The 25,771-nt window shown below is 43.7% G+C and overlaps 1 protein-coding gene across 4 annotated transcripts in view; it reads left to right on the top strand.

The window, feature by feature from the left end:
• Positions 1-25,771, top strand: part of ASH2L (ASH2 like, histone lysine methyltransferase complex subunit) — a 231,446-nt gene that overhangs the window by 45,931 nt on the left and 159,744 nt on the right. For all 4 annotated transcript variants that reach the window (XM_069213442.1, XM_069213441.1, XM_069213444.1 and 1 more), the window contains 2 exons: positions 5,305-5,450; positions 6,429-6,517. In XM_069213442.1, coding sequence (XP_069069543.1) covers positions 5,305-5,450; positions 6,429-6,517 — 235 coding nt within the window. The remainder of the gene's footprint in view (positions 1-5,304; positions 5,451-6,428; positions 6,518-25,771) is intronic.

Below are 25,771 nucleotides of genomic sequence, written 5' to 3'. Positions count from 1 at the left end.
GTATTCTTCCTAGCACAGGTTCTTTGAAGGCTGAAGACAGGCCGGGAGGGGTGGGGCAAAGTCACTTTGTGTCTTCAGTCTTATCTGCTGGGTGACTTCTGTTTTGTTCGACTCTTCCTTCTTAGGTGAACAGGAATCTGATTCTAAGGTTCAGCTGTGCCACCGAAATACTGAATTTAGGGGCGTTACTGTGAGTGTCAGGTGGTAGCCAATGTGCTACTCACCTTTTAGGGTGGCTACACTCTTGCTATGACCACTGCTATGTCCACTTCTTTTGGTAAGTGGGCATAGCCCAACCCTATTGGCCTAATTCCTTTCATGCAAAATGAATACATTTTAAAAATAATTCTCCACTTGAGCTCGCCCTCCAAAGGTTTGGGACTGCCATGAACTAGGCACTGCTCCTAATTTTCCCGCTGGTCTTGCCTCCAAAAGTGGGGTGAGGAACTGGGGGTTGGCCTCCCATGCCATTTGGAGAGGCCTGGGTCGCATTTCAAAGGCGGCAGGGCCTTTGAAGTTCCCCGCCCTGCAATGTCCATCCCGCCTGGGAGAGGTCACACCTCTACCCAAAGCAGGTCTTTGTTCTGAACCCGTGAGAGCATTGGCTCTCACCTCAAGGGTCCAGAACTCTGTCTTAAGGTGGCTGTACTGGTTTTGGCCAGTCAGTGCCCACGTAACGAGCTGGTAGGATTTTCATGGGGCACCTCTAAGGTACCCTCTGAGTGCTCGTATTAATAAATCCATAACTGGATTCAGTGAAGGTTTATTAATAGGAGTTGTTTGAAATCAAAGTCCTTATTGTCAGTGAAACCACCATGTAGCTGGGGAACTCGTTATGACCAGTGTCCAGCACATGTACTTAATGGTTCCATTGTTCACTTACTATGTTTGAAAATAGACAAAGACCTAGCAGGGGCATATCTGCACATGCAGGTATGCCCTCACATTGTAATATACTGCACCCTGCTTTTAGGGCTGGAAGGCCCAGAGGGGTGACTTGCATATATTGCTTTCAGTGCAATGAGGACAGGGCACACAGACTGTGTTCCTTGTCGTGTTTTCATTTTAGTTCTACCCAAGACACCCAGCCTGCGAAAGCTGCACTGTGTGCACTTAGTGAGGGGAGGGGGAGGGTCCCTGAGGGTGGCACAATTTGTGCTGCACCCCCAGTGGCCTTCCTTAAGTACCACATGCCCTAGCTACCCACATGGTAGCTAGAGGCTTGCCAATAGGGAAAAACCACAGCAGTTTTAGGGAAAGAGTTTCTGGCACTGGGGGCCTGTTTAGCAGGGACCTAGTGCACTTTCAGTCGAAACTGCACCAGATACCTGTGTGTGTGTGTGTGTGTGTCTGTCACACAAAAGAAAACAAGTGTGAGATTGTTTCAGGCGCACTGTCACAATATGGGCCACTAGTACTAGCCAGTCTATTTTTTCCCCATTCAACTGTGAACTCAAGTGTTGGGGGAAAATCCCGTATCTGAACTTCAGGTATAACTGCTTAGGGAAAGAACCTTGGATAACATCGAATACAGGTTCATAAGATGGGACAATCTTGTAACCTACAAATAAATCTGATAGATTCCCTAATTTGCAGTTCTCGATTGTTTCATTGCAGATATAGTCCCGACATCTGTCCTTGGTATCAAATGAGAATCATCTGGGCTGCCCCAAAGACTCTTGAGGGCGAGATTTTTAAACATTTTCTTAACATAAAGCAACCATGGAATCCTTAGATGTCCAACTGAACATAGGAGTTCTCTAAGAGGATATATATACGGTTAAAGCTCTGGTGTTGAACATAATCTGTGCCGAAATAGCAGAGGTCTCAACTGAATGGTAAATACAAGTCCATATCTTGCATCAAAGGAAGTGTTTGAATGCTAAGAGGAAGGTTAATAAGCTGATTGATGATCTTATTCTCTGCCACAGATAGCTAATTTATGGCTGAGTGGCCCCAGATCGTTTATGGCTGAGTGGCCCCAGAGCTCTGCACCGTAGATGGCAGTGTTTTATTGTTTCCTCTTTTTGGCTTTACTATGTATAGCTCTAGAGCAGGTGTTATACTTGTTGATTTTAGTTTTTTTGCCATATTTGGAATTGCGCTAGTCTCCTACTGTAGTTTCAGCACACTTGTAATTATCTTGGCCTTTCAACTATACTTGTCAGATAAAGTCATCCCAAATAAACAAAATTGGCTACTTACTCAAGTGGGATATCATGCGCAAGTATTCTTGTTTGAACTGAGTAAACACCATGCATTTGGTCTTGCTTGTATTCAGCTCTAAGCCACTATCTACACAGAACAGTAAAAAACGATGTAGAATTGTTTGCAAGCCTTTTGGAGTTTTTGAGATCAGGAGGATGTTGTCCGTGAAAAATAACTTTGGTATTTTCGTGGCACCAATCCTATGGTCATCAACCTGAATATTTGGTCAAGAGTACTTACTTTGAGGCAAAAACCTGCTTGAAAGTTTGTAAATGTCATTTGACTGAGCCCAAACAGATATTTTACCCAGAACCTGTTGACAGAAAATCTTCTGAAGCCCGTCTATTAAGCTGATCAGTCTACAATTACCGGGTTCGTCCCGCCAGCCTTTCTTATGAATCTGAACGATCTCTGCACTATGCCAAGATTCATATTGGGGCCCCATCTCACAATTGCTTATGATAGTAGGAATATATAAGTAGCCCAAATATCTGGTTCGGAGATGTAGAGGTCCGATGGGATACAGTCCAGACCCGGAGCTTTATAGGCTACAATTGATTTCAGTGTCCCAAAGGAATCCGTGTAAGTTATTTCAGGTATCCTTGATTCACCCAGTAGAGTAATGGGGGTAGGGGTGTGGGGGTGGTATCACTTCTCCCACCACCGTCTCCAATGCTATCCTTTGCATAATACAACTCAGCATAGTGTTTAACCCACTTGTATGGTTCGATATGGAAGGCTACTGGGCAAATCGCAGAGCGACTGCCATGTGCTGCAATGGCCCAGAGTGCTTTGGAGTCCCCAAACCTTGCTGCAAGCGTTAAGTCTGCCCAAACCCCCGCCTCACAAGCACTTCTGGCTGATTTAAGCTTGTTTTTATGTATTTTCAGAACTTCTGGGATTCTGCCCTGGTCTCATGCTTTTTATGCAACCCAAGAGTAAAGCTTTTGCTATCCTACGCGTATTATACTATGGGTGCTGTTTATGGCCACACTTTATTGGTTTCCTAGATTCTTTAGAGAATAAATCCCTCATGACAGCTAATAATGTCCAAGAGGATTTTATAATATGGCTGCGGGGGCTACACCTACAAGCGGTTTATTCATCAGTGCATAGCATTGCCTGCATTTACATATACTTGTTCTAAAAAGTCGGGGTTAGCCTGAACGTACTCCCATTTTAAGGCCTTTTTATTGTTCGTGTGGACTGCATTTCCCAGAAGACTGGCCTTTTTCTGCTGAATAAGGCTCCAGTAGGCTTACCAGTTTCAGGGTGTTGTGGTTGCTGCCTCCTTCCTCCCCCCCCCGCAACTTCAATACAGACATATCACACATGTGGCCCCAAAGACACAAGGTTAAGCGTATATAATTAACGCGTCCCAATCTAGTTAATTTATTCACTCTGGGACTCGTTTTAGGCCAATGAATCTTTTGACCCAGTTTAAAGACACCTTAGGACGAGATAACTAATCAACATGTCAATCAATAAGTCAATAACATTATCAATAAGACTGGGAAACCACCATGACCTTTCAGTCATGAATAACCACACCAGTTTAGTATGATTTTATTATGTTTATTCCCTATTGATTACAATTCTACTAGTAAGTTTATTAGTCTCAAAACCATGAAACACATCAGCATTGTCATAATATGGCAACTTGAATAAGATTTCATCAAAGCAATTATCACGAACATTAGAACATAACACAACGTCAACATAGGTTAACCTTAGCAGAGTATCATTAGTGCATTATTCAACCAAGCATTGATTCAGTAATTTGTCTATTTAGTGAACCTCTTAACTAACCTCGAATTAGCATTGGCACGGTGGGCTTCATGCAAAACAATTTGGTAACATAAATTTAGACAACATCTATACATGGTCTCTGTCAAAAGAGGCAGTTGGTACCTAGAAAGGAAAGGCAAACAGACAATTACAAGTTCATCATCATATAGTTACCCTCTGTAATGGGTCAGCATACAGAGTAAGTCTTCGTCCTCAGGACATCAGTTGATTCGCCATCAGCCAGGGAATTCAGCAAGCCGGGTTAATTAGGGACACTTCCCTCATAAGGAGGAGAAGTATAGAACGGGCAAGATAAGGGCGAGGATGGTTTGAAGAACCAAACAGCAAAGTCTCTAATCAGAGTGACAAAGTGTCTGGGTCATAGCAAAAGTTTGCAATGGCATCTCCTAAGGGCTCCTCGTGTCAAAGGTTTTTATCCCTTTTCTGTTGTACAGTCCCCTAATTTCTAATTGGGTAGGGTTGGCTCCCCTCTATCTCTATCCAATGGGTTTCCAGTGGTACTATCAAAATTGTAACCCCATAACAGTTCTCACATAGTTTATTGGTTCTTGTGATTGACGTCTCCGACGGGTAGAATGACTGGTATGATTTCATACTCTTGTGGTCCTCTCGCATCCTCAGTCAGTAGGTTCATTGTCTGTACTGGTTTAGGCGACCTTGTACCTGTAACGAGTCTACACTGTTGCTCAAGGAAACATTTTTGCTGAATGCAAGTCGAATTTCATGAGAACAGATCTACTACGGTTACACATCTTTTAGCTTTGGAAAAGTACGAGTACATGTCCTTCAGCAAGTCAGCACACTGCACGTTAGAAAAAACACATTTAATATGAAACCGAGCAGCTAGGCCTCGACTCATGCTAACTAAGGCCTAATGATTTATTAGCAAAACTTTAACATATAATTCTTAATATTAGTGCAAAATCATACATTAACGTATCATTTCATTATTAGTCAGCTTCATTAATCATTGTATACATTGGCGGCCACTCCCCGTGGGCACATTTCAAGCGCATGTTTAGCAATAACACATTAATACATTTTCTATGCGGCATTATTATGCATTAGTTCATAAACATTTCATGTTCATTTTGAGTATAAGAGCTACGCTCCCTCATAATCAATCCTGCTAGGACTATTCAAACTATTATAGGTCATGGCACTGTCTTGAGCAAACCAGGACCTCCCATTACAAGCCGTTAAGCCAGTTCTCTATGTAATACCCATCAACTGTAATGCCAAAACTGAACACTAATGTATTTTGTGTGAAATCCCTTGTTCTTGCAGGAAGGTCCTGGAGACGGATCAGAAGCGATGGACACTCAGACTGGTTCTCTTGATGACGACAGTGGTCGCCAGCTTGGAGAGATAGAACTTCAGTGTGGGATCTGCTCAAAGTGGTTCTCGGCGGAAACCTTCAACATTGACACTACGTATGATTGCTTTGGAATCGACCTTTGGCAGTCAGACATTGTAGTTCACCAAACCGGTTAGAGGGATTTCCCATGGAAAATACTCCTTTTTAGAAGGAAAACGTTATGACTAGTCCCTTTGATTTAAGGCCAGGCTTTTGTGATTGAGGGCATACTGGAGGGCACAGTGGGAACCCTTCATTTGTTAATTATTGGCCAATTTAAAAAAAGTGAATTACGAAAGTCATAACTTTCATGCTGAAAATACATGGAATATTAGCCCAATTACAACTATGTAGATTAATCTTAGTTTGCTTAGACGTCAGTATAGTGCTATAGAATTTGTTTTAGTGTAGGGTTTATATAGTACAGCCTTAGCCACAAGATCTCACTGTGCATGGATGTAACAAGTTGTAAGAATGTTAGTGCAAGGAGTTACTTTAAAGCAGGTGTATACTACACTGGTATTCCCTGATGTCCGCAAACACTTCAAAGTTGGGGCTATTTGAAGGCCTTAGCCTTCTAGAACGGAATCAAAATTTCAGGATAAGGGAAACTTGCTTGGTGGTATTGTCTACAGAGTTGGAGACTGTGATATGAGCTAAACATACATCAGTGATATTGCCACTAGAATGAAAATGGATGGTCACAATAAATGGCCCAGTGGCCCACCAGTATTGGTGATTCACCCTGCTAGTTATTTGCATACTCCGTGATACTTGAGTTAATCTCCTGTGCTCATCCATCCCTCTACATCCTACAATATTGTGAGTAATTAAGAAGTGGCTACACTCCATATTGTGTGCATGGTATAGTGGGGGAAGAAGGATTTTTCTTTTTCCAGCTGCACATGAAGGGACACAGCAGATTAGAGTGAATTTGCTTCTATGCAGTTTATGTCCAATTTTAATTGAAAGTTAGCATATAATTGATAGACTTGTGTTCCTTTTCTGTGAACTAAAAACCCTGACCTGTCTCTTTTTAATGTGTCCTCCATAGAACATGTCTACCCTTCATGACCAACTACAGCTTTCACTGCAATGTGTGCCATCATAGTGGAAACACTTACTTCCTACGCAAACAAGCAAGTAAGTGCTTTTGTTTGTGGAGTTAAGTCCGTTCAAGTGTGGTGCTGTTCAAAGCCCTGTTATATGTGATAATGTAAGTGTTTTTTTTGTTTTTTTTCTTCACCTTTTTGAGATTATTTCGTTTGAAGCTCATTTTGGAATATGTATGCCCTTCAAGTTTATACCTGTACACTGTACATCTTCCTTTCCTTCTTTCTGATCTCCTTCAGTCGCACTGCGACTGAAGGAGTAAATATCATGTTGGTTTCTGCCCATCATTCTTATTGCTTATAACATTCTTGGCTAATATATGGGCCTGGGGGAAATTATCACACAAGCAAAATTACTTGAGATTTTGCGTTATGCAATTTCGCATAATTTTTGCATACCAGGGACCCGTTCACGCAGAATGTATCTCACCAAAGATATATATATATATATATATTTTGCTCAAACCAGTCTTCTACCAGTTTCATGCAAGTTTTTGTTTTTTTATCCCAAGTGCGCACACTTCACGTGAAGCAAGTTCGGCAAGATACAGCACACAAAATGGTGCATCTAGATATGCAAGGTGTGTGAAATTATGCGGGGAAAAATTACACCACTTTCCTCAACCTTATTAATATTCCGCCTTCCCTTCTTCGACAGCCTTTATTGTCCATGTTTTCTCATTGGAAATATACTTGGTTTGGTAGATATGCCCTCTCCTACCTTACAGTAATTTCGCATTCATATTAATCCTTTTCGCTGACCATCAAGAGTTTCACGTGAATGGAGTAGCTATCCGGCCTAGTGTAGTATTGCCTTCCTCAGTTTCTTTGCTGCCCCGAGTCTCCACATTTTGGACCGCATGACTAGGTTTGCAGTTGATTCTCACCATGGGCATCTGGACCTGTTTTGGGCTTTCCAATTTCAGTGCACTGTAATCTGTCACATTACTCTAATTTATTCAAATTTAGTAAATAAAGACCACAACTCCCAGAATGTAAAATATTGAGAAATGAAAGTCCAGGGCGGCAACGTAGTGTCCTTGGTAACTTCTGACTGATCTCTGATGGCGGTGCAATCCATACCTCAGTAACAGTCCCAGTCCCTTTCATACGCTGCACATTTGCTCTGTTATGACATTGTCTTCTCTCAAGCTCACACTAAATCACTTCCTAAGGCCATGTTTCTGAACAGCAAACTTAATCTCATTCTCTGTCACGCTCAACACCATTCAGTGGCATTCCACTTTACTGCTGCAGTTCTTTCTTTGTTTCCATTGTAACCTGTCCTCGATACACACACACACAGTCTTCTCTCTTTCTCTGTTACCTTTTTTTTCAGACGTATATCACAACACTTTGTTCTTTAATTTCTATATCCTGCTGAAACAATATTCTGAACACCATTTTGTTCTCCTTGTGGATTTTTGCTCTTCCAAAGTGGCTCACGTTCCCTCTCCTCTCCCAACCATTAAAATAACTTTTCAAGGAAGCCATTAATTGAGCTTTTCCTTGTTATTAATGAAAATTAAGTAATGTGAATTGGCAGTATTGATAACGCTTTTCATAGGTCTCAATTTAGATTGGCATTGTGGATACTGATGATTTTACTTTCTTGCCAGTGCCACAAACAAATGCCCTTTGACTAAGAATGAAGGGCAGGTTGAAAAGCTTTATCCAGTTGTGAATACTGCTTGTCAAAAGGAGCTAATTATAGGAAAGTGGCAAGAAAACCCACCATATTTAACTTTATGTTCGATGGCATGTGTAGCTGCAGATACACATGTTGTGCATAGTCTGCCGTCTGGTGTTGGGTCGGAGTGTTACAAGTTGTTTTTCTTCGAAGAAGTCTTTTCGAGTCACGAGACCGAGGGACTCCTCCTCCTTTGTTCCATTGCGCATGGGCGTCGACTCCATGTTAGATTGTTTTTTTTCCGCCATCGGGTTCGGACGTGTTCCTTTTCGCTCCGGGTTTCGGGACGGAAAGATAGTCAAAACTTCGGAAAACTACGTCGGTATTGTTTCGTTCGGTATCGGGTTAGAATAGAATCGACACCGAATCGTGAAGAGCTCCGGTAGCCCTTCGGGGTAATTTCGATCCCCCGTCGGGGCCTGGTCGGCCCGACCGCGTGTAAGATCGACACTGATGGAACGGACCCCGTTCAGATTCTGTCCTAAATGCCACAATAAATATCCATATACAGACCAACATTTGGTCTGTAACCTGTGCCTGTCGCCCGAGCACAGGGAAGAGACGTGTGAGGCCTGTCGTGCGTTTCGGTCCCGAAAAACGCTCCGTGACCGGCGAGCCAGAAGATTGCAGATGGCGGCCACGCCGACAGGACAACGAGGGTTCGAGGAACATGGAGAAGAAGAGGAAGCCTTCTCCATTCATGAATCGGACTTGGAAGAATTCGACGTCGAAGAAACCGTGAGTAAGACGTCGAAGCAAGCACCACACAAGAAAACAGACAAGGCCCAGGGGACGCCACTGCCAACAGGCCATGGCTCAACCCATAAAGTAGGTGACCGTCCATCGGCACCGAAAAAGGCCGAACCAGTGCCGAGATCGTCCGACTCCGGTCGAGACACAGGCACGCAGCAATCTCGGGACGAGACAGTGCTGCCGAAAAAGATAGACGCCGAGAGAGCGGAACCGAAGCTGCTCAACGCAGAGACAGCGGCACCGAGGATGATCGACGCCGAGAAGGCTCGACTCCGAAAAAGAGGAAATTCTCCTCGGAGCCGAAAAAAGGCCAAGACACAGTTTCGGTGCCAAAACGACCGGCAACCGAACCGACTGCCAGCTCGTATTCAGAGGAACAATCACTGTCCTCTCAAATGTGCAAACACAGATTTGAGGAAGAGTTGCAGACCACTGACGTGGACCACACACAAAAGCGAATCTTCATACAAAGTGGGACAGGGAAAATCATCACCCTTCCCCCAATCAGGAGAAAAAGGAGACTCGAGTTCCAACAGGAACAAACACCACAAACAAAAGTGGTTAAAAAGGTAACCCCGCCACCCTCTCCTCCACCTGTGACTCATATATCACCGGCACAGACTCAGTCACTTTCACCGGCTCATACCACCATGAGCCAAGATGACCAAGACGCTTGGGACCTGTACGACGCCCCAGTATCAGACAATAGTCCTTAGTCGTACCCTACCAAGCCCTCACCACCTGAGGACAGCACAGCGTATGCACAGGTGGTAGCTAGGGCAGCAGAGTTCCATAACGTGTCGTTACACGCAGAACCTGTCGAAGATGACTTCCTCTTCAACACCCTCTCTTCCACCCATAGCACCTACCAAAGCCTGCCTATGCTTCCAGGAATGCTAAGGCACGCAAAGCAGATCTTCAAAGACCCTGTCAAGAGTAGAGCGATAACTGCAAGGGTGGAGAAGAAATATAAAGCACCGCCCACGGACCCTACTTTTATCACCTCACAGCTGCCACCAGATTCAGTCGTGGTAGGGGCAGCTCGCAAGAGAGCCAACTCGCACACATCAGGCGAGGCACCACCTCCGGATAAGGAGAGCCGCAAGTTCGACGCAGCTGGGAAAAGGGTCTCAGTACAAGCTGCAAACCAGTGGCGCATCGCCAACTCTCAGGCGCTCCTAGCGCGATATGATCGAGCCCATTGGGACGAGATGCAGCATCTCATCGAGCATCTACCCAAGGAATTTCAAAAACGGGCAAAACAAGTGGTTGAGGAGGGACAAAACATCTCCAATAACCAAATACGCTCCTCTATGGACGCAGCGGACACAGCTGCAAGAACAATAAATACCGCAGTAACCATTAGAAGGCACGCATGGTTGCGCACATCTGGCTTTAAACCGGAAATACAGCAAGCAGTGCTCAATATGCCGTTCAATGAACAACAATTGTTTGGTCCTGAAGTCGACACAGCAATTGAGAAATTGAAAAAGGACACTGACACAGCCAAGGCCATGGGCGCACTCTATTCCCCGCAGGGCAGAGGCACTTTCGGCACCTTCCGCAAAACAACCTTCAGAGGGGGGTTTCAGGGTCAAGCCACACAAGCCGGTACCTCACAATCAACACCGTCTACATACCAGGGACAGTACCAAAGGGGAGGCTTTCGGGGCCAGTACAGAGGAGGACAATTCCCTAGAAACCGGGGAAAATTTCAAAGTCCAAAAACCCCTCCAACCAAACAGTGACTCACAAGTCACTCAACCCCTTCACACAACACCAGTGGGGGGGAAGACTAAGTCAGTTTTACAAATCTTGGGAGGAGATAACAACAGACACTTGGGTCTTAGCAATTATCCGACATGGTTATTGCATAGAATTTCTCCAACTCCCTCCAGATGTCCCACCAAAAACACAGAATATGTCCAAACAACATCTAGACCTTCTAGAACTGGAAGTTCAAGCATTACTGCAAAAGGACGCAATAGAATTGGTACCATGTACACAAAAAAACACGGGAGTTTACTCACTGTACTTTCTAATACCAAAAAAGGACAAAACACTGAGACTAATCCTAGATCTCAGAACACTAAACACCTACATCAAATCAGACCACTTTCACATGGTCACGCTACAAGACGTGTTACCACTGCTAAAGCAACAAGACTACATGACAACCTTAGATCTAAAGGACGCGTATTTCCACATACCGATACATCCCTCGCACAGGAAATACCTAAGGTTCGTATTCAAAGGAATACATTACCAATTCAAAGTGTTGCCGTTCGGTATAACAACCGCACCAAGAGTATTTACAAAATGCCTGGCAGTAGTAGCTGCACACATCAGAAGGCAGCAAATACACGTATTCCCGTACCTAGACGATTGGCTAATCAAGACCAACTCCCTAACAAAGTGTTCACACCACACGGATTATGTCATACAAACCCTCTACAAACTCGGTTTCTCCATCAACTATACAAAATCTCACATTCTGCCGTGCAAAACACAGCAATACTTAGGAGCAACAATCAACACAACAAAGGGAATAGCCACTCCAAGTCCACAAAGGGTTCAAAATTTTCACAAGGTTATACAAGCCTTGTATCCAACACAAAAGATACAGGCAAAGATGGTATTAAAACTCCTAGGCATGATGTCCTCATGCATAGCCATTGTCCCAAACGCAAGACTGCACATGAGGCCCTTACAACAGTGCCTAGCATCACAATGGTCACATGCACAGGGTCACCTTCTAGATCTGGTGTTGATAGACCGCCAAACATACATCTCGCTTCTATGGTGGAACAGTATAAATTTAAACAAGGGGTGGCCTTTCCAAGACCCAGTGCCACAATACGTGATAACAACAGATGCTTCCATGACAGGGTGGGGAGCACACCTCAGTCAACACACCATCCAAGGACAATGGGACGTACATCAAACAAAGCTGCATATAAATCACCTAGAATTGTTAGCAGTATTCCTAGCGTTGAAAGCATTTCAACCCATCATAACCCACAAATACATTCTTGTCAAAACAGACAACATGACAACAATGTATTATCTAAACAAACAAGGGGGAACACACTTGACACAGCTGTGCCTTCTGGCACAAAAGATATGGCAATGGGCAATTCACAACCACATTCGCCTAATAGCACAATTTATTCCAGGGATCCAAAATCAACTAGCAGACAATCTCTCTCGAGATCACCAACAGGTCCACGAATGGGAGATTCACCCCCAAATTTTAAACACTTACTTCAAAATTTGGGGAACACCTCAAATAGACCTATTTGCAACAAAAGAGAACGCAAAATGCCAAAACTTCGCATCCAGGTACCCACACAGGCAGTCTCAAGGCAATGCTCTATGGATGAACTGGTCAGGGATATTTGCGTACGCTTTTCCCCCCTCTCCCTCTCCTTCCATATCTAGTAAACAAATTGAGTCAAAACAAACTCAAACTCATACTAGTAGCACCAACATGGGCAAGACAACCTTGGTACACAACACTACTAGACCTGTCAGTAGTACCCCATGTCAAGTTACCCAACAGGCCAGATCTGTTAACTCAACACAAACAACAGATCAGGCATCCAAACCCAGCATCGCTGAATCTAGCAATCTGGCTCCTGAAATCCTAGAATTCGGACATTTAAACCTCACACAAGAATGTATGGAAGTCATAAAACAAGCTAGAAGACCATCCACTAGACACTGCTACGCAAGCAAATGGAAAAGATTTGTTTGCTACTGGCATAATACGCAAGTTCAACCATTACATGCATCTCCAAAGGATGTAGTGGGATACTTACTACATTTACAGAAATCAAATCTAGCCTTCTCTTCCATAAAAATACACCTCGCAGCAATATCTGCATACCTGCAGATTACCCATTCAACTTCACTATTTAGGATACCTGTCATTAAGGCGTTTATGGAAGGCCTAAAAAGAATTATACCACCAAGAACACCACCTGTTCCTTCATGGAACCTCAACATCGTCTTAACAAGACTCATGGGCTCACCTTTTGAACCCATGCACTCTTGCGAAATGCAATTCTTAACGTGGAAGGTTGCATTTCTCATTGCCATCACATCTCTAAGAAGAGTAAGTGAAATTCAGGCGTTTACTATACAAGAACCTTTTATTCAAATACACAAAAATAAGGTAGTCCTTAGAACCAATCCTAAATTTTTACCAAAAGTTATTTCACCGTTCCACTTAAATCAAACGGTAGAACTACCAGTGTTCTTCCCACAGCCAAACTCAGTAGCTGAAAGGGCACTACATACATTAGACATCAGAAGAGCATTAATGTACTACATTGACAGAACAAAAGAAATTAGGAAAACAAAACAACTGTTTATTGCATTTCAAAAACCTCATACAGGAAACCCAATATCAAAACAAGGTATAGCCAGATGGATAGTTAAGTGCATCCAAACCTGCTACCTCAAAGCAAAGAGAGAGCTGCCCATTACACCAAGGGCACATTCAACCAGAAAGAAAGGCGCTACCATGGCCTTCCTAGGAAACATTCCAATGAACGAGATATGTAAGGCAGCCACATGGTCTACGCCTCACACATTTACTAAGCACTACTGTGTAGACGTGCTATCCGCACAACAAGCCACAGTAGGTCAAGCCGTACTAAGAACTTTATTTCAGACTACTTCCACTCCTACAGGCTGAGCCACCGCTTTTGGGGAGATAACTGCTTACTAGTCTATGCACAACATGTGTATCTGCAGCTACACATGCCATCGAACTGAAAATGTCACTTACCCAGTGTACATCTGTTCGTGGCATTAGTCGCTGCAGATTCACATGTGCCCACCCGCCTCCCCGGGAGCCTGTAGCCGTTTGGAAGTTATCTTCAACATTTGTACATTTGTAAATATATTACTTAAACCTTATTTGGTACATACTTATCCAATCCATTGCATGGGCACTATTACTAACATACACAACTCCTACCTCACCCTCTGCGGGGAAAACAATCTAACATGGAGTCGACGCCCATGCGCAATGGAACAAAGGAGGAGGAGTCCCTCGGTCTCGTGACTCGAAAAGACTTCTTCGAAGAAAAACAACTTGTAACACTCCGACCCAACACCAGACGGCGGACTATGCACAACATGTGAATCTGCAGCGACTAATGCCACGAACAGATGTACACTGGGTAAGTGACATTTTCATTACTGTGTACATAGGGGATTTTTTTTTTTTTTTTTACAGTGTGAAACTAGCTGCAAAGCAACCAAGCACCATAGCAAAGATTGGCCCATGTTAAGATAGGTGACCATAACCGACTGGGTGTGGGGGAGAGAGGAAGAGGACAAGGAAGGCATTCTTGAGCGATGAGTGAATGGATAGGTTTGGTCGATGTGTATAGATATTTGGGTGCAGCAAGGGGATGTGAGAATACAATTGTCTTAATTTGCTTAGAGTATAGCAAGACTATGGAATCTGCTTGTAGAATCTTTTCTGGGTTTTCGGGGTGTTGCAGAAAACGTTTGCAGTTTGCTTTTTCTCTTTCTTGCATGTTGTGACTTTGAATCTTGAGGTGCTGATACTCTGAGATGCAGGTGCCCCTGCAGATTTAACCTTCGAAGGCAAGTAATGCGAGGCCTTTGTGTGAAATGTTTTTTTTCAATGATGCAGTATGTCATGATGGTAATGCACGCCGAGGGTGTGGCGAGGCCATCATGCAGTGAGAAAATTACTTCGCTCAGCTTCCGTCTTCGCTGACGCCCAATATTTCAATCGAGCAGCTGAATGGATTGCAAGGCACCCTTTGAGTTTTTAAGTGTTGACAGGATTTGGTGCTGCACTTCTAGTGCTGAAAGAGGCCCAGGCCAAACGAGCTGCATTGAGTTAACAGCGGTTACAGAATCAGCGGCTCGGTCCTACTGATGTGGGTGACCACCTTAACCCTTTCGCTGCCATGCCTTTTCCCCCTTAGGTGCCAAACCTTTTTTGGCTATTTGGGGCAGTTCGCGCTTAGGCCCTCCAAAACTTTTTGTCAACGTAAGCTACCCACACCAAATTTGCATCCTTTTTTTCCCAGACTTTATGGGTTCCCCTGAATGAGACCAAGAAATTAGCCAGAATACAGCGAAAATTCCATTTATTTTATTTTATTTTTTAAATGGGGGGGGGAAAAAGGGCTGCAGAAGAAGGCTCGTGGTTTCTTTCCTGAAAATGTTGTCAACAAAGGGGTTGCGGTGCTAAAATCACCAGCTTTCAGGAACAGGAAGACTTGAATCAGAAAACCCCATTTTTCAACACAATTTTGGCATTTTACTGGGACATACCCCATTTTTACTATATTTTGTGCTTTCAGCCTCCTTCCACTTAGTGACAGAAATGGGTGTGAAACCGATGCTGGATCCCAGAAAGCTAAACCTTTCTGAAAAGTAGACACAATTCTGAGTTCAGCAAGGGGTCATTTGTGTAGACCCTACAAGGGTTTCCTACAGAAAATAACAGCTGAAATAAAAAAAATATTGAAATTGAGGTGGAAAAAAAACAACCATTTTTCTCCACGTTTTACTCTGTAACTTTTTCCTGCGATGTCAGATTTTTTAAAGCAATATACCGTTACGTCTGCTGGAGTCTTCTGGTTGCGGGGATATATAGGGCTTGTAGGTTCATCAAGAACCCTAGGTGCCCAGAGCAAATAAATGAGCTGCACCTTGCAATGGGTTTTCATTCTATACTGGGTACACAGCAATTAATTTGCTGAAATATAAAGAGTGAAAAATAGGTATCAAGAAAACCTTTGTATTTCCAAAATGGGCACAAGATAAGGTGTTGAGAAGCAGTGGTTATTTGTACATCTCTGAATTCCGGGGTGCCATACTAGCATGTGAATTACAGGGCATTTCTCAATTACACGTCTTTTTTACATTTGGAAGGTGAAAATGAAGAGAAAGACAAGGGGCAATAACACTTGTTTTGCTATTGTGTTTTCCCCCAACTCTCCCGATTAAAAACGGTACCTCCCTTGCACGGGTAGGCCTGATGCTCGCGACAGGAAACACAACATGGACACATCACATTTTTACATTGCAAAAAACACATCAGATTTCAAAGTGCCTAGCTGTAGATTTTGGCCTCTAACTCGGCCGGCACCTAGGGAAACCTAGCAAACCTGCGCATTTTTTTAAAACTAGACACCTAGAGGAATCCAAGATTGGGTGACTTGTGGGGCTCTGACCAGGTTCTGTTAACCAGAATCCTTTGCAAACCTAAAAATTTGACCCAAAAAGGATTTTTTCCTCATTTCGGTGACAGTTCTGGAATCTGAGAGGAGCCACAAATTTCCTTCCATCCAGCCTTCCCCCAAGTCTCCCAATAAAAATGGTACCTCACTTGTGGGGATAGGCCTAAGAAAATGCCCCAAAACACTATCTGGACACATCAAAATTAACAAAAACAAAACGACCTTTTTTTTGGGTTGGTATGGCAACCTGCATTTTTTGGGGTCCCGGGCTCAGCAGCCATCTAGGGAAACCTACCAAACCCAGACATTTCTGAAAACTAGACAACTAGACACCCGAGGGAGTCCAGGAGGTGTGACTTGCGTGGATCCCCCAATGATTTCCTACCCAGAATCCTCCGCAAACCTCAAATTTAACTAAAAAAATCACTTTTTTCCCCACATTTCCGCGTGGGATCACCGCACCGGGACAAATATCCTACCACCCAACGTTCCCCTCAGTTTCCCAGTAAAAATTATACCTCACTTGTGTAGGTGGGCCAAGTGCCTGTGACGGGGAAGAGCCAAAAACATGTTGAAATTGAGGGGGAACCAAAGCGGGTCCACAAGGGCAGTTTGGGGGGGGAAAAAAAAAAAAAACATTTTTAGGCTGACCAGTGCAGCAGAATTTTTATTGGTATAGATGGGACAATGTTGGGTGGTAGGAATTTTGTGGATTCCTGCAGATTCCGGAAGGTTCCATCACAAAAATGTGTGATTTTCAGCAAAGTTGGAGGTTTGCAGGGCATTGTGGGTAAGAAAATGGTGCGGGGTGCATGTGAAGCACACCACCCTGGAACCAACCAGATGTTTAGTTTTCAGATGTGTCTAGGTCTTGTGGAGTTTTCTAAATGGCAGCGTCCCAAAGTCAAAAAAGTGCAGCCCTCACCATTCCAAGTGGGACGATTTTGAGTTACCAAGCTCTCATGGCCTAAATGTAAAACCAAAACCCCAAATCTTCTTGCTTGCCATGGGATAAAATGTTTTAGTGTGTGGGGGAGAGCTGAAAGACTGTTACCCCCTTCAGTTGGGGTGGGGACATAACCAGGCCCGTTCTGGTTGGTAGCCACCACCCCAGTATATATATATATATATATATATATATATATATATATATATATATATATATATATATATATATATATATATATATATATATATATATATATATATATATAATTTTTAATTCCATGCCATTTAGTAGACTCTCGCCCCCCCCAGGGTGTGGATCGGGGGTAATTGCCCCATCTGCCCACTAGTGGGCAGAACAACTTTGGCCCCATTAATTTGGGGTGGGGGTATGGCCATACCCCCACCCTCTTATTTTGGGGAGGAAAAAAAATTCTTCCCTGATCTCTGGAGGGCTTTCTGCCCCCCTTGGAGGCAGATGGGCCTTCCAAAAAGTAGGCTGAAATGCCCCGGGGGGAAGGGGCAGATATGGCCAACAGTAATGTGTCCCCCATGGGGAGCGACCATTGCCCAAGGGGCAGCCCCCCCAAACAAAACACACACACACCAATCCCTGGTGTCTAGTAATTTCTGCACCCCTTGTGGGCAGATTGGCCTAACAAAAATAGGCTGATCTGCCCCCAAGGAGGACAGGAATGGCCTAAATACAATTTGCTCCCCAGGGGAGCGACCCTTGCCTAGGGGTTCGCTCCCCATACATAAAAACATAAAGTAAATAAAAATATATATATCCCTGGTGTCTAGGGGTTTCTGACCAACGCCCCGGAGGCAGATCGGCCTAATTATATTAGGCCGATCTGCCTCCAAGGTGGGGCAGAAAAGGACTAAAATTATTTCCCTCCTGGGGAGTGGCCCTTACCCAAGGGGCTGCTCCCCTTATACGTAAGTAAAAAAAAAAATCCCTGGTGTCTAGTGGTTTCTGCCCACCCTGGGGGTAGATCGGCCTAATTTTATTAGGCCGATCTTCCCCCCCACGGGGGGCAAAAATGGCCTAGAAACAATTTGGCCCCCAGGGAGCGACCCTAATTATATTAGGCCGATCTGCCCCCGGGGGGTGGGGGGGGTTGCAGAAATGCCCGAAAAATGATTCTTCCCCCCCCCCCCCCCCCCATCGCAATCGGGCAGCAGAAATGCTTGCTGAGACAGGAAAGGCCTTTCCTTTCATGTCATGTCTCTGCTGAGCAATTCTGTTCCGCAATCATGCTGGATGGGAGGTGACCTCTGAGGTCAGTACGCTTTTGCGTGCTGACGTCATCAGACGTCACGGGGGGATGGGGTGGAAGGCAAAGCGATTTCCCCTTCCAGCCCTGACCTGTGGGGGGGGGGGGGGGGGGCGTCCCTCGAGGGCCGGTAAATGGACGTAATGGTTACGTTCATGGCACCATACAGGCGCAGCCATGGACGTAACCATTACGTCCATGGCGTGCAAGGGGTTAATGGAGTCCACTACTCTGGAGCCTTCATCCAATTGCCAGGTGGCCCAAGCGTTAACAAATCAAGCTCTGGTCTGATCCTAACTAGGATATGGTGCTGGAAAGTAATCGCAGAGGGGAGTTCCCACTTCTGCAAAGGTGCAGACGTAGTTAATAAATAAATAAATGGATTGATAACCATAATAACCACTGAGCAGGAGAGGATGATGATTGCTGTGGAGAGAAATAAAAAGTGTACAGGAATGTGTGTTTTTTTTTTTTTTTTCTTTTTCTCCTTTTTTAATTTTTTTATTTATTATTATTATTATTATTATTTAGAAACTGAAGAAACCCACAGCTGCTCAGGTAGTAGTTGGTAAAGCTGGGGCACTGAACTGTGTTCAAAGCAAACATGCAATCTCCTGGTAACGTCTGAAATTAAAGTGTGGACACAACGAGTGACGCAGATTGAGTGAAGAGCCCTACAGTGAATCCAAGGACAGCAGAAACCCCGATCTGACCTAAGAGGATCATCAACATGAACTAGGTGGCTTTCCATTGTGTTAGATTACCTAACAGTGATAGGTAAAATGAGATATCTGGATTGCCAGCAAAGCCAGTACCCATTCAGTATTCGAAGGTTGATAGCGGTGGGCTGAACCCATTGACTGTCGGCCTAGAAGCTTCCTTTGGTTCCTTTGCTTTTACTCCAGTACAGAGCACACTAGACTTAAAAATTGTTATGTTTTCTTGGGATAAAGTTGGACAACTAACAGTTGAGTGGGATAACCTAGGCAAGCAAATGTTCTATTTTGCTTTGTTTACTTCCCTGTCCATTGGGGTGGCTTAGAAACCTCAGATACATTATTGAGAAATACAAAAAAGTGATGGGTGGAATGGTTGAGTTAATCGCCGCTAATAAGCTACTTTCCTGAAAATGTAAAGACAGTAGACCACGTTAGAGCAATGGGCGAAGTAATAAAGGGAATTTGCATTTAAACCATATATGGGGTTTAAACCTGTGCTACTTTAGGATTTACAATCATGAGAAGACATAACGTGAACCCAAAAACAAATGGTCAGACGAATTGCACAAAGACGAACTACCAACCAAAACTCTGCAGACAGATGTTCCTGAACAAAAGGGAGTACACAAATAAAACACATGCAGGAGGGGATAAAACGAGCAAATTATCAGCACAACAAATCTACCAAAACTGACAGATGCCCAGAAAGGGCAAGATGGGGAGGTTAGATATGCCTAATCAGACATTGTCATCTTTAAAGATAACTACAAGCAGCTATACCCAGCTGAACGCAATCAGTTGGGGTATGAAATGGAAAATTATCTCGAAGTGCCCCTGCTCCTCAAACCTTTGTCTGAAGACCGATATTTTAGACTCACCCTGGAGGACTGTATGCATCAAAATGCCTTTTTGCCAGTGAATACTCTCAAAACACCAGACATGGACTTCCTGCTAGTTGAAGTTTATTCTACCTATGGAAACCTGCTCGCTCCCAAACTGCCTGAACTATACAAAGCCTCTCAAAAGCTCGCAGTTTACCTGAGCCCCCAAGGGGATACTTCTGGCCAGAAGGGAAATCTATCGGAAATGGGTGTCAGGGTCCTCCCCTTTACACACGGATTGGCTTAATGCTCTTTCGAACATCAAAAATGGATATGGTTGTGGGAACTTTAAAACAAAGAAAAAACAATAATGGTCACTATTGGTGGAATGGAGGGAAAATCAAGGGTAATGCATTAATTGAGCCCAGTCACTGTACCAGAGTCCAATGATTAAACACCCATCTGCCCCAGTGCTTAAGTGAGAGAGATTCTGTCTCCTTGGCATTGGTCACCTCTGCATATGAGAGGGTGTAATCGGATATGGTATGGAGATGGCTTAGAGTCTGAGGTGTATGAGGACAAAAAAAACCCTGAGCAAGACTGTTCTAAAGTAAAGCAAGGAAGGACAATATGTACTTCCAAATGAGCATTAGAAGTTTGTAGCAGCTCATTGCCTAGCAGTGCAGGCTGAATTGTTCAGTCGCACAAAGATCATCAAAAAAACATTACAACTGTGACCCAAACACTACCCAGTACCATCTATAGCCCCAATCAATTATCTCTGTTCTATATGTAGTTTAGGGCGGTCAAAAGACTAAGGAGTCAGAGCATGAGTGTCACTGGCCCAGCTGAGGCCATGGCAAGTGTCAAGCCGCCTGGCCGCTCCTTCAGCTGCCATAGGGTGCAGTTGCTCCCTCTTGCATGCCCCCAGTCAATCCCCATGGTATAGGTGTCACTGCATCTGATACTGAATTACGTAAGAAGCCACTCATCTCACGTAGGATTCATGTTCCTATTCCAGTTCCACGAAACATATCCGCCAACAGCCATGTGCTTCTATAATCTCCCCTTTGGCCATCACTCATGATTGCACTTCAGCCAGCCATCTACTATGAGGTGGGCTGTGTGGGGACTTCCAGTCCGGATCAATGTCTTTGCATGCTACAGCCAAGGCCAAGTCAGAGAATTTGTCACCTGCTTTCTTTTTAATGCATCCCTTCTACAACCCCAGGAGGAAGACTTGAGCCATGCACAGCTGCCTGCGGTTTAATGTGCATTCCGTATCCGTCACAAGCTGTAACCAAAAACGCTCTATAATTGGACAGCCCCAGACCATATATAGAAAATCTGAGTATAGCTCGGGCACCTCAAGTCTGCGGCATAATATGAAGCCTGTGTGGAGTGAGATAGGTGCAGTGCAAGTAATTGAACTGTGTACTTGTATCTTGTGTTGCGAATAGAGGAGTAGGTGTGCTCCAGAGTTCCTCCTAGAAAAGGCCCGGCCTATTTTATTCTCACATTTCGCCGTCAGCATCAGTATTACATCCGTCTGCATGCTCAGTGTGGGTTTGTACAACCAAGAGACCAGAGACCCTCCAGGTGTTAAGACTGCAGGACCTCAAGGGCCTCAAACATGTGACTTAGGTGATCATTAGCACCTCCAATGATGGGAAGAGCCCTTTATGTAACAGTCCCCCTTAGTCTCCACTTCTGCATCTGTCTAAGGCAGCAGCTGCCATGCCATGAATAGCTACCTCTTGTCGTCTGCTCACCAGTGGCATTTCCAGTGCATAAAGGACCACCAGTCCCACTCTAAGGCGAAACCGTTGAGACCCCTGTTGAAAAGGCACAACAATTGCTTTTACGCTGGCTACAGGATGCAAAACAGTAACTCAAAGATGTATGAAACCCTCGACAGGAATTTCCACCTCCGATTTATCATGCTAAGACTAGATGGGAAACACAGCTGAATAAGATATTCAGAGACAAGGAATAGTGTCCTGGAATGCCAGTTGACATAACCGATTATCTCCTTCAAACATACTTTACTTCAAAAGATTATAACTCATCTGTCCAAGTACACTAGACTCGTGGCCCAGATGGAGAGTGGAGTGAATTCCTCCTTTTTGGGTATCACATTAGCCCCAATCATTTGATTGTACTAAATTTATAGCTACTGTACACTTACAAGCAAAACAGCCTGGCTGAAAGCACCTATGTTTGTTATTGTTATTCAAAGTTTTCTTCCACCACTGCAGCTTACAAGGTGCACATTCACGTACGAAGTACTTCCCTTCAGTGCCAGGAACTACTGTGGCAATGTGTGTTTTTTTAAGACCCAAAACTATTTCTGATGTTAGACAATTTTATTTTATTAACAACGGCCTGGCTGCTATTTGAACAATACAATTTTGCAAAAACCATGACAATCATTTGCATTTATTTATTATTTGTATTAGTTAATAAAAACCATAAAACATTCCATCTCCATAAAATAGCACAAGACATAAGTACAATAAAGGGCATAAATCAGTGTGAAAAATACATTACCCCCTCGTAAGACTGTTCACAAATATACAGTGGTTAAAATCATAAGTTATATAATTACCCCCATCCATCCTTGATACTGATTAAACTCCCATAAAGCTGTTACTGAGCATGTAATGGATAGTGAAATTGCGATAAAACCTGAGTTTACTCATCCAGCATTATTCACTTCTGCTACGATTATGGGAGGAGCCAGACCTTAGATGAAATCTTTAGGTGTTTTTTGGGCTGCAACCGTAGATTCCTAGTAACAGAGTATAAAAAAGGTGTTTTAATATTTAAGAGTGGCTAGCTTAATTCAGTTACAAAGTTGGCGCAGAAAAGTGTGGTAAGGTCCTACAGTCAGGTGACTGAGTACTGATTACATGGTAAATAATCAAAACTTGACAGCAATATGCACACCCTAATCCCTGGTATGACACTTCCTGTCCCACGTTCTCGAGGGGGTACTATGCTCTTAGTTTTCCAGTTGCTATAATCCCCAAGTTCTTAAAGGGGCAGTGAGCAAAGTAAAGGTTTCCAAAAATTGTACCAGCCTTATATTAAGTACTTCATTTCTAGGGTCAAGTCCTTCGATTAGGGCTTTTCTGCATGTTCTAATCCATAGGTTATTGAATTCTTTCTTCGATATTTTTCTTCTTTGAATAGCCAAAGCTGGGCAAATGCAGACCACGTACCCTAATGTTTACACTGCAAGGTGGCATAAGCGACATTCCCGATTGGCTCTTGTGACTCATTCTTCCGTTTTAGGCTTGCAGTCTAGCGTTGACATCTCGCCTCGCCTAGCCTTAGCCATAGCCTTAGAAAGTGTTGTTTAATTTTCAAAGGATAAGGTGCAGCCATCAATGATGATTCTTTATGTTTTTATGGTTGTTCATTCTTAAATCACATGAGACCATTTGGCCAGTTCCTCCCGATCTTCTAGCCAGCTATGCAGTTTACTTGATTTATTCACAACTTTCTTTAAAGCTGAACAAGACAGTGTCTGGTCCCATAAATCAACCAGATCCAACTGCTTTAAGCTTCTTTCCAAATACCCTTTATAATTCCTGTTGCCCCTTTTAAGTTTAATTTCCTGCAATACTTAGTTGGCTAATGTCCCTTCTGATAAACGCCACATTCTAGCTAAAGTCTTTTTTACTAGGGAGAATTCCAGTCTAACCTGGGCTGGTGATGCCAATCTAGGTAACTCCTATGATTTTACTAAAGGTTTATCCAGCAGTGCTTCCTCCATCCTCCATTATTTCAGTACCAAAAGCGAGCGTTGGCAACAATTTTGCTCTCATTACTGCCATTAGCTGTTTAACCCCTTAGCTGCTGGTTCCCCCGTGCTAAGCCCTTTTTTGGCTATTTGGGGTAGTTCCCGCTTAGGCTTTCATACCTTTTGGTCCACATAAGCTATCCACGCCAAATTTGCGTCCTTTTTTTCCAACTTCCTAGGGATTCTAAAGATACCCAGAGTGTGTGGGTTCCCTTGGAGGAGACCAAGAAGTTAGCCAAAATACAGCTATGTGTGTGTGTATATATATATATATTTAATATATTTTTTTTCTCCAAATAAATAGGGGGGGGGGGGTTGTAAAGGGCTGCAGAAGAAAGCATGTGGTTTTTTTTTCCCCCTGAAAATGGCATCAACAAAGGGTTTACGGTGCTAAAATAACACATTTTGGCATTTTACTGGGGCATAACCCATTTTTTGTGTGTTTCTGCTTTTAGCCTACTTCCGGTCAGTGACAGAAATGGATGTGAAACCTATGCTGGATCCCTGACAGCTAAAAATTTCTGAAAAGTAGACATAATTATGAATTCCGCAAGTGTTTATTTGTGTAGATCCTACAAGGTTTTCCTACAGAAAATAACACCTGAAATAAAAAAATGAAACTTAGGTGAAAAAAACAGCAGTTTTTCTCCAAAGTTTTACTCTAACTTTTTCTTGCGATGTCATATTTTCAAAAGAAATATACTGTTACGTCTGGACTCTTCTGGTTGCGGGGATATATAGGGCTTGTAGGTTCAACAAGAGCTCAGGTACCCGGACCCAATTAAGGAGCTGCACCTGGCAGTGGGTTTTCATTGTATACCGGGTGTACAGCAATTCATTTGGTGAAATAGAAAGAGTGAAAAATAGGTATCAAGGAAACCTTTGTATTTCCAAAATGGTACCAAGATAAGGTGTTCAGAAGCAATGGTTATTTGTACATCTCTGAATTCCGGGGTGCCCATGCCAGCATGTGGATTACAGGGCATTTGCTCAAATACACGTCTTGTTTTACACACTGTCTTACATTTGGAAGGAAAAAATGTAGAGAAAGACAAGTGGCAATAACACTTGTTCTGCTATTCTGCGTTCCCCCAAGTCTCCTGATGAAAATGGTACCTCACTTGCGTGGGTAGGCCTAATGCCCGCAACAGGAAAGGCAACATGGACGCATCATATTTTTATATTGAAATCTGACTTGTTTTTTGGAAAGTGCCTAGCTGTGGATTTTGGCCTCTAGCTCAGCCAGCACCTAGGGAAACCTAGCAAACCTAGATATTATTGGAAACTAGACACCTAGGGGAATTCAGAATGGGGTGACTTGTGGGGCTCCTACCATGTTCTGTTCCCCAGAATCCTTTGCAAACCTCCAAATTTGACCAAAAAAAAACTTTTCCATCAAATTTCGGTGCTGCATATTTCTGGAATCTGAGAGGAGCCACAAACTTCCTTCCACGCAGCATTCCCCAAAGTCTCCCGATTAAAAATGATACCCCACTTGTGTGGGTAGGCCTAGTGCCCGCGACAGGAAATGCCCCAAAACCCAACATGGACACGTCACATTTTCCCAAAGAAAACTAAACTGTTTTTTGCAAAGTGCCTAGCTGTGGATGTCCTCTAGCTGAGCCGGCACCTAGGGAAACTTAGCAAACCTATAAAATTTTTTAAAACTAGACATCTAGGGGAAATCGGAATGGGGTGACTTGTGGTGCTCTCACCAGGTTCTGTTTCCCTGAATCCTTTGCAAACCTCAAAATTCATTGTTGGTAATCTTTCACTCCCACAATTGGCATACAGGTGCCCACATGTAAGTCCCTAGTATGGGGTACCTAGGTACCCAGGGCATTGGTACACCAGGGGTCCCCTATGCGCTACAGCATGTATTATACCACCTATTGGAGCCCACGCAAACTGTGACTTCAGGGCTGTCATTGTGAAAGATTACATGCACCCCTTCATTGCCAAACCGAACCACTGCACTTAGTTACGCCTGCATAAGTCACCCCTCTGGTAGTCCCTTCAGCCCAAAGGCAG

This window comes from Pleurodeles waltl, chromosome 11 (genome assembly GCF_031143425.1).
Source record: "Pleurodeles waltl isolate 20211129_DDA chromosome 11, aPleWal1.hap1.20221129, whole genome shotgun sequence".
Taxonomy (NCBI): Eukaryota; Metazoa; Chordata; class Amphibia; order Caudata; family Salamandridae; genus Pleurodeles; species Pleurodeles waltl.
Note: the sequence above shows the minus strand (reverse complement) of the source record. Positions and strands in the feature narration are given on the sequence as shown.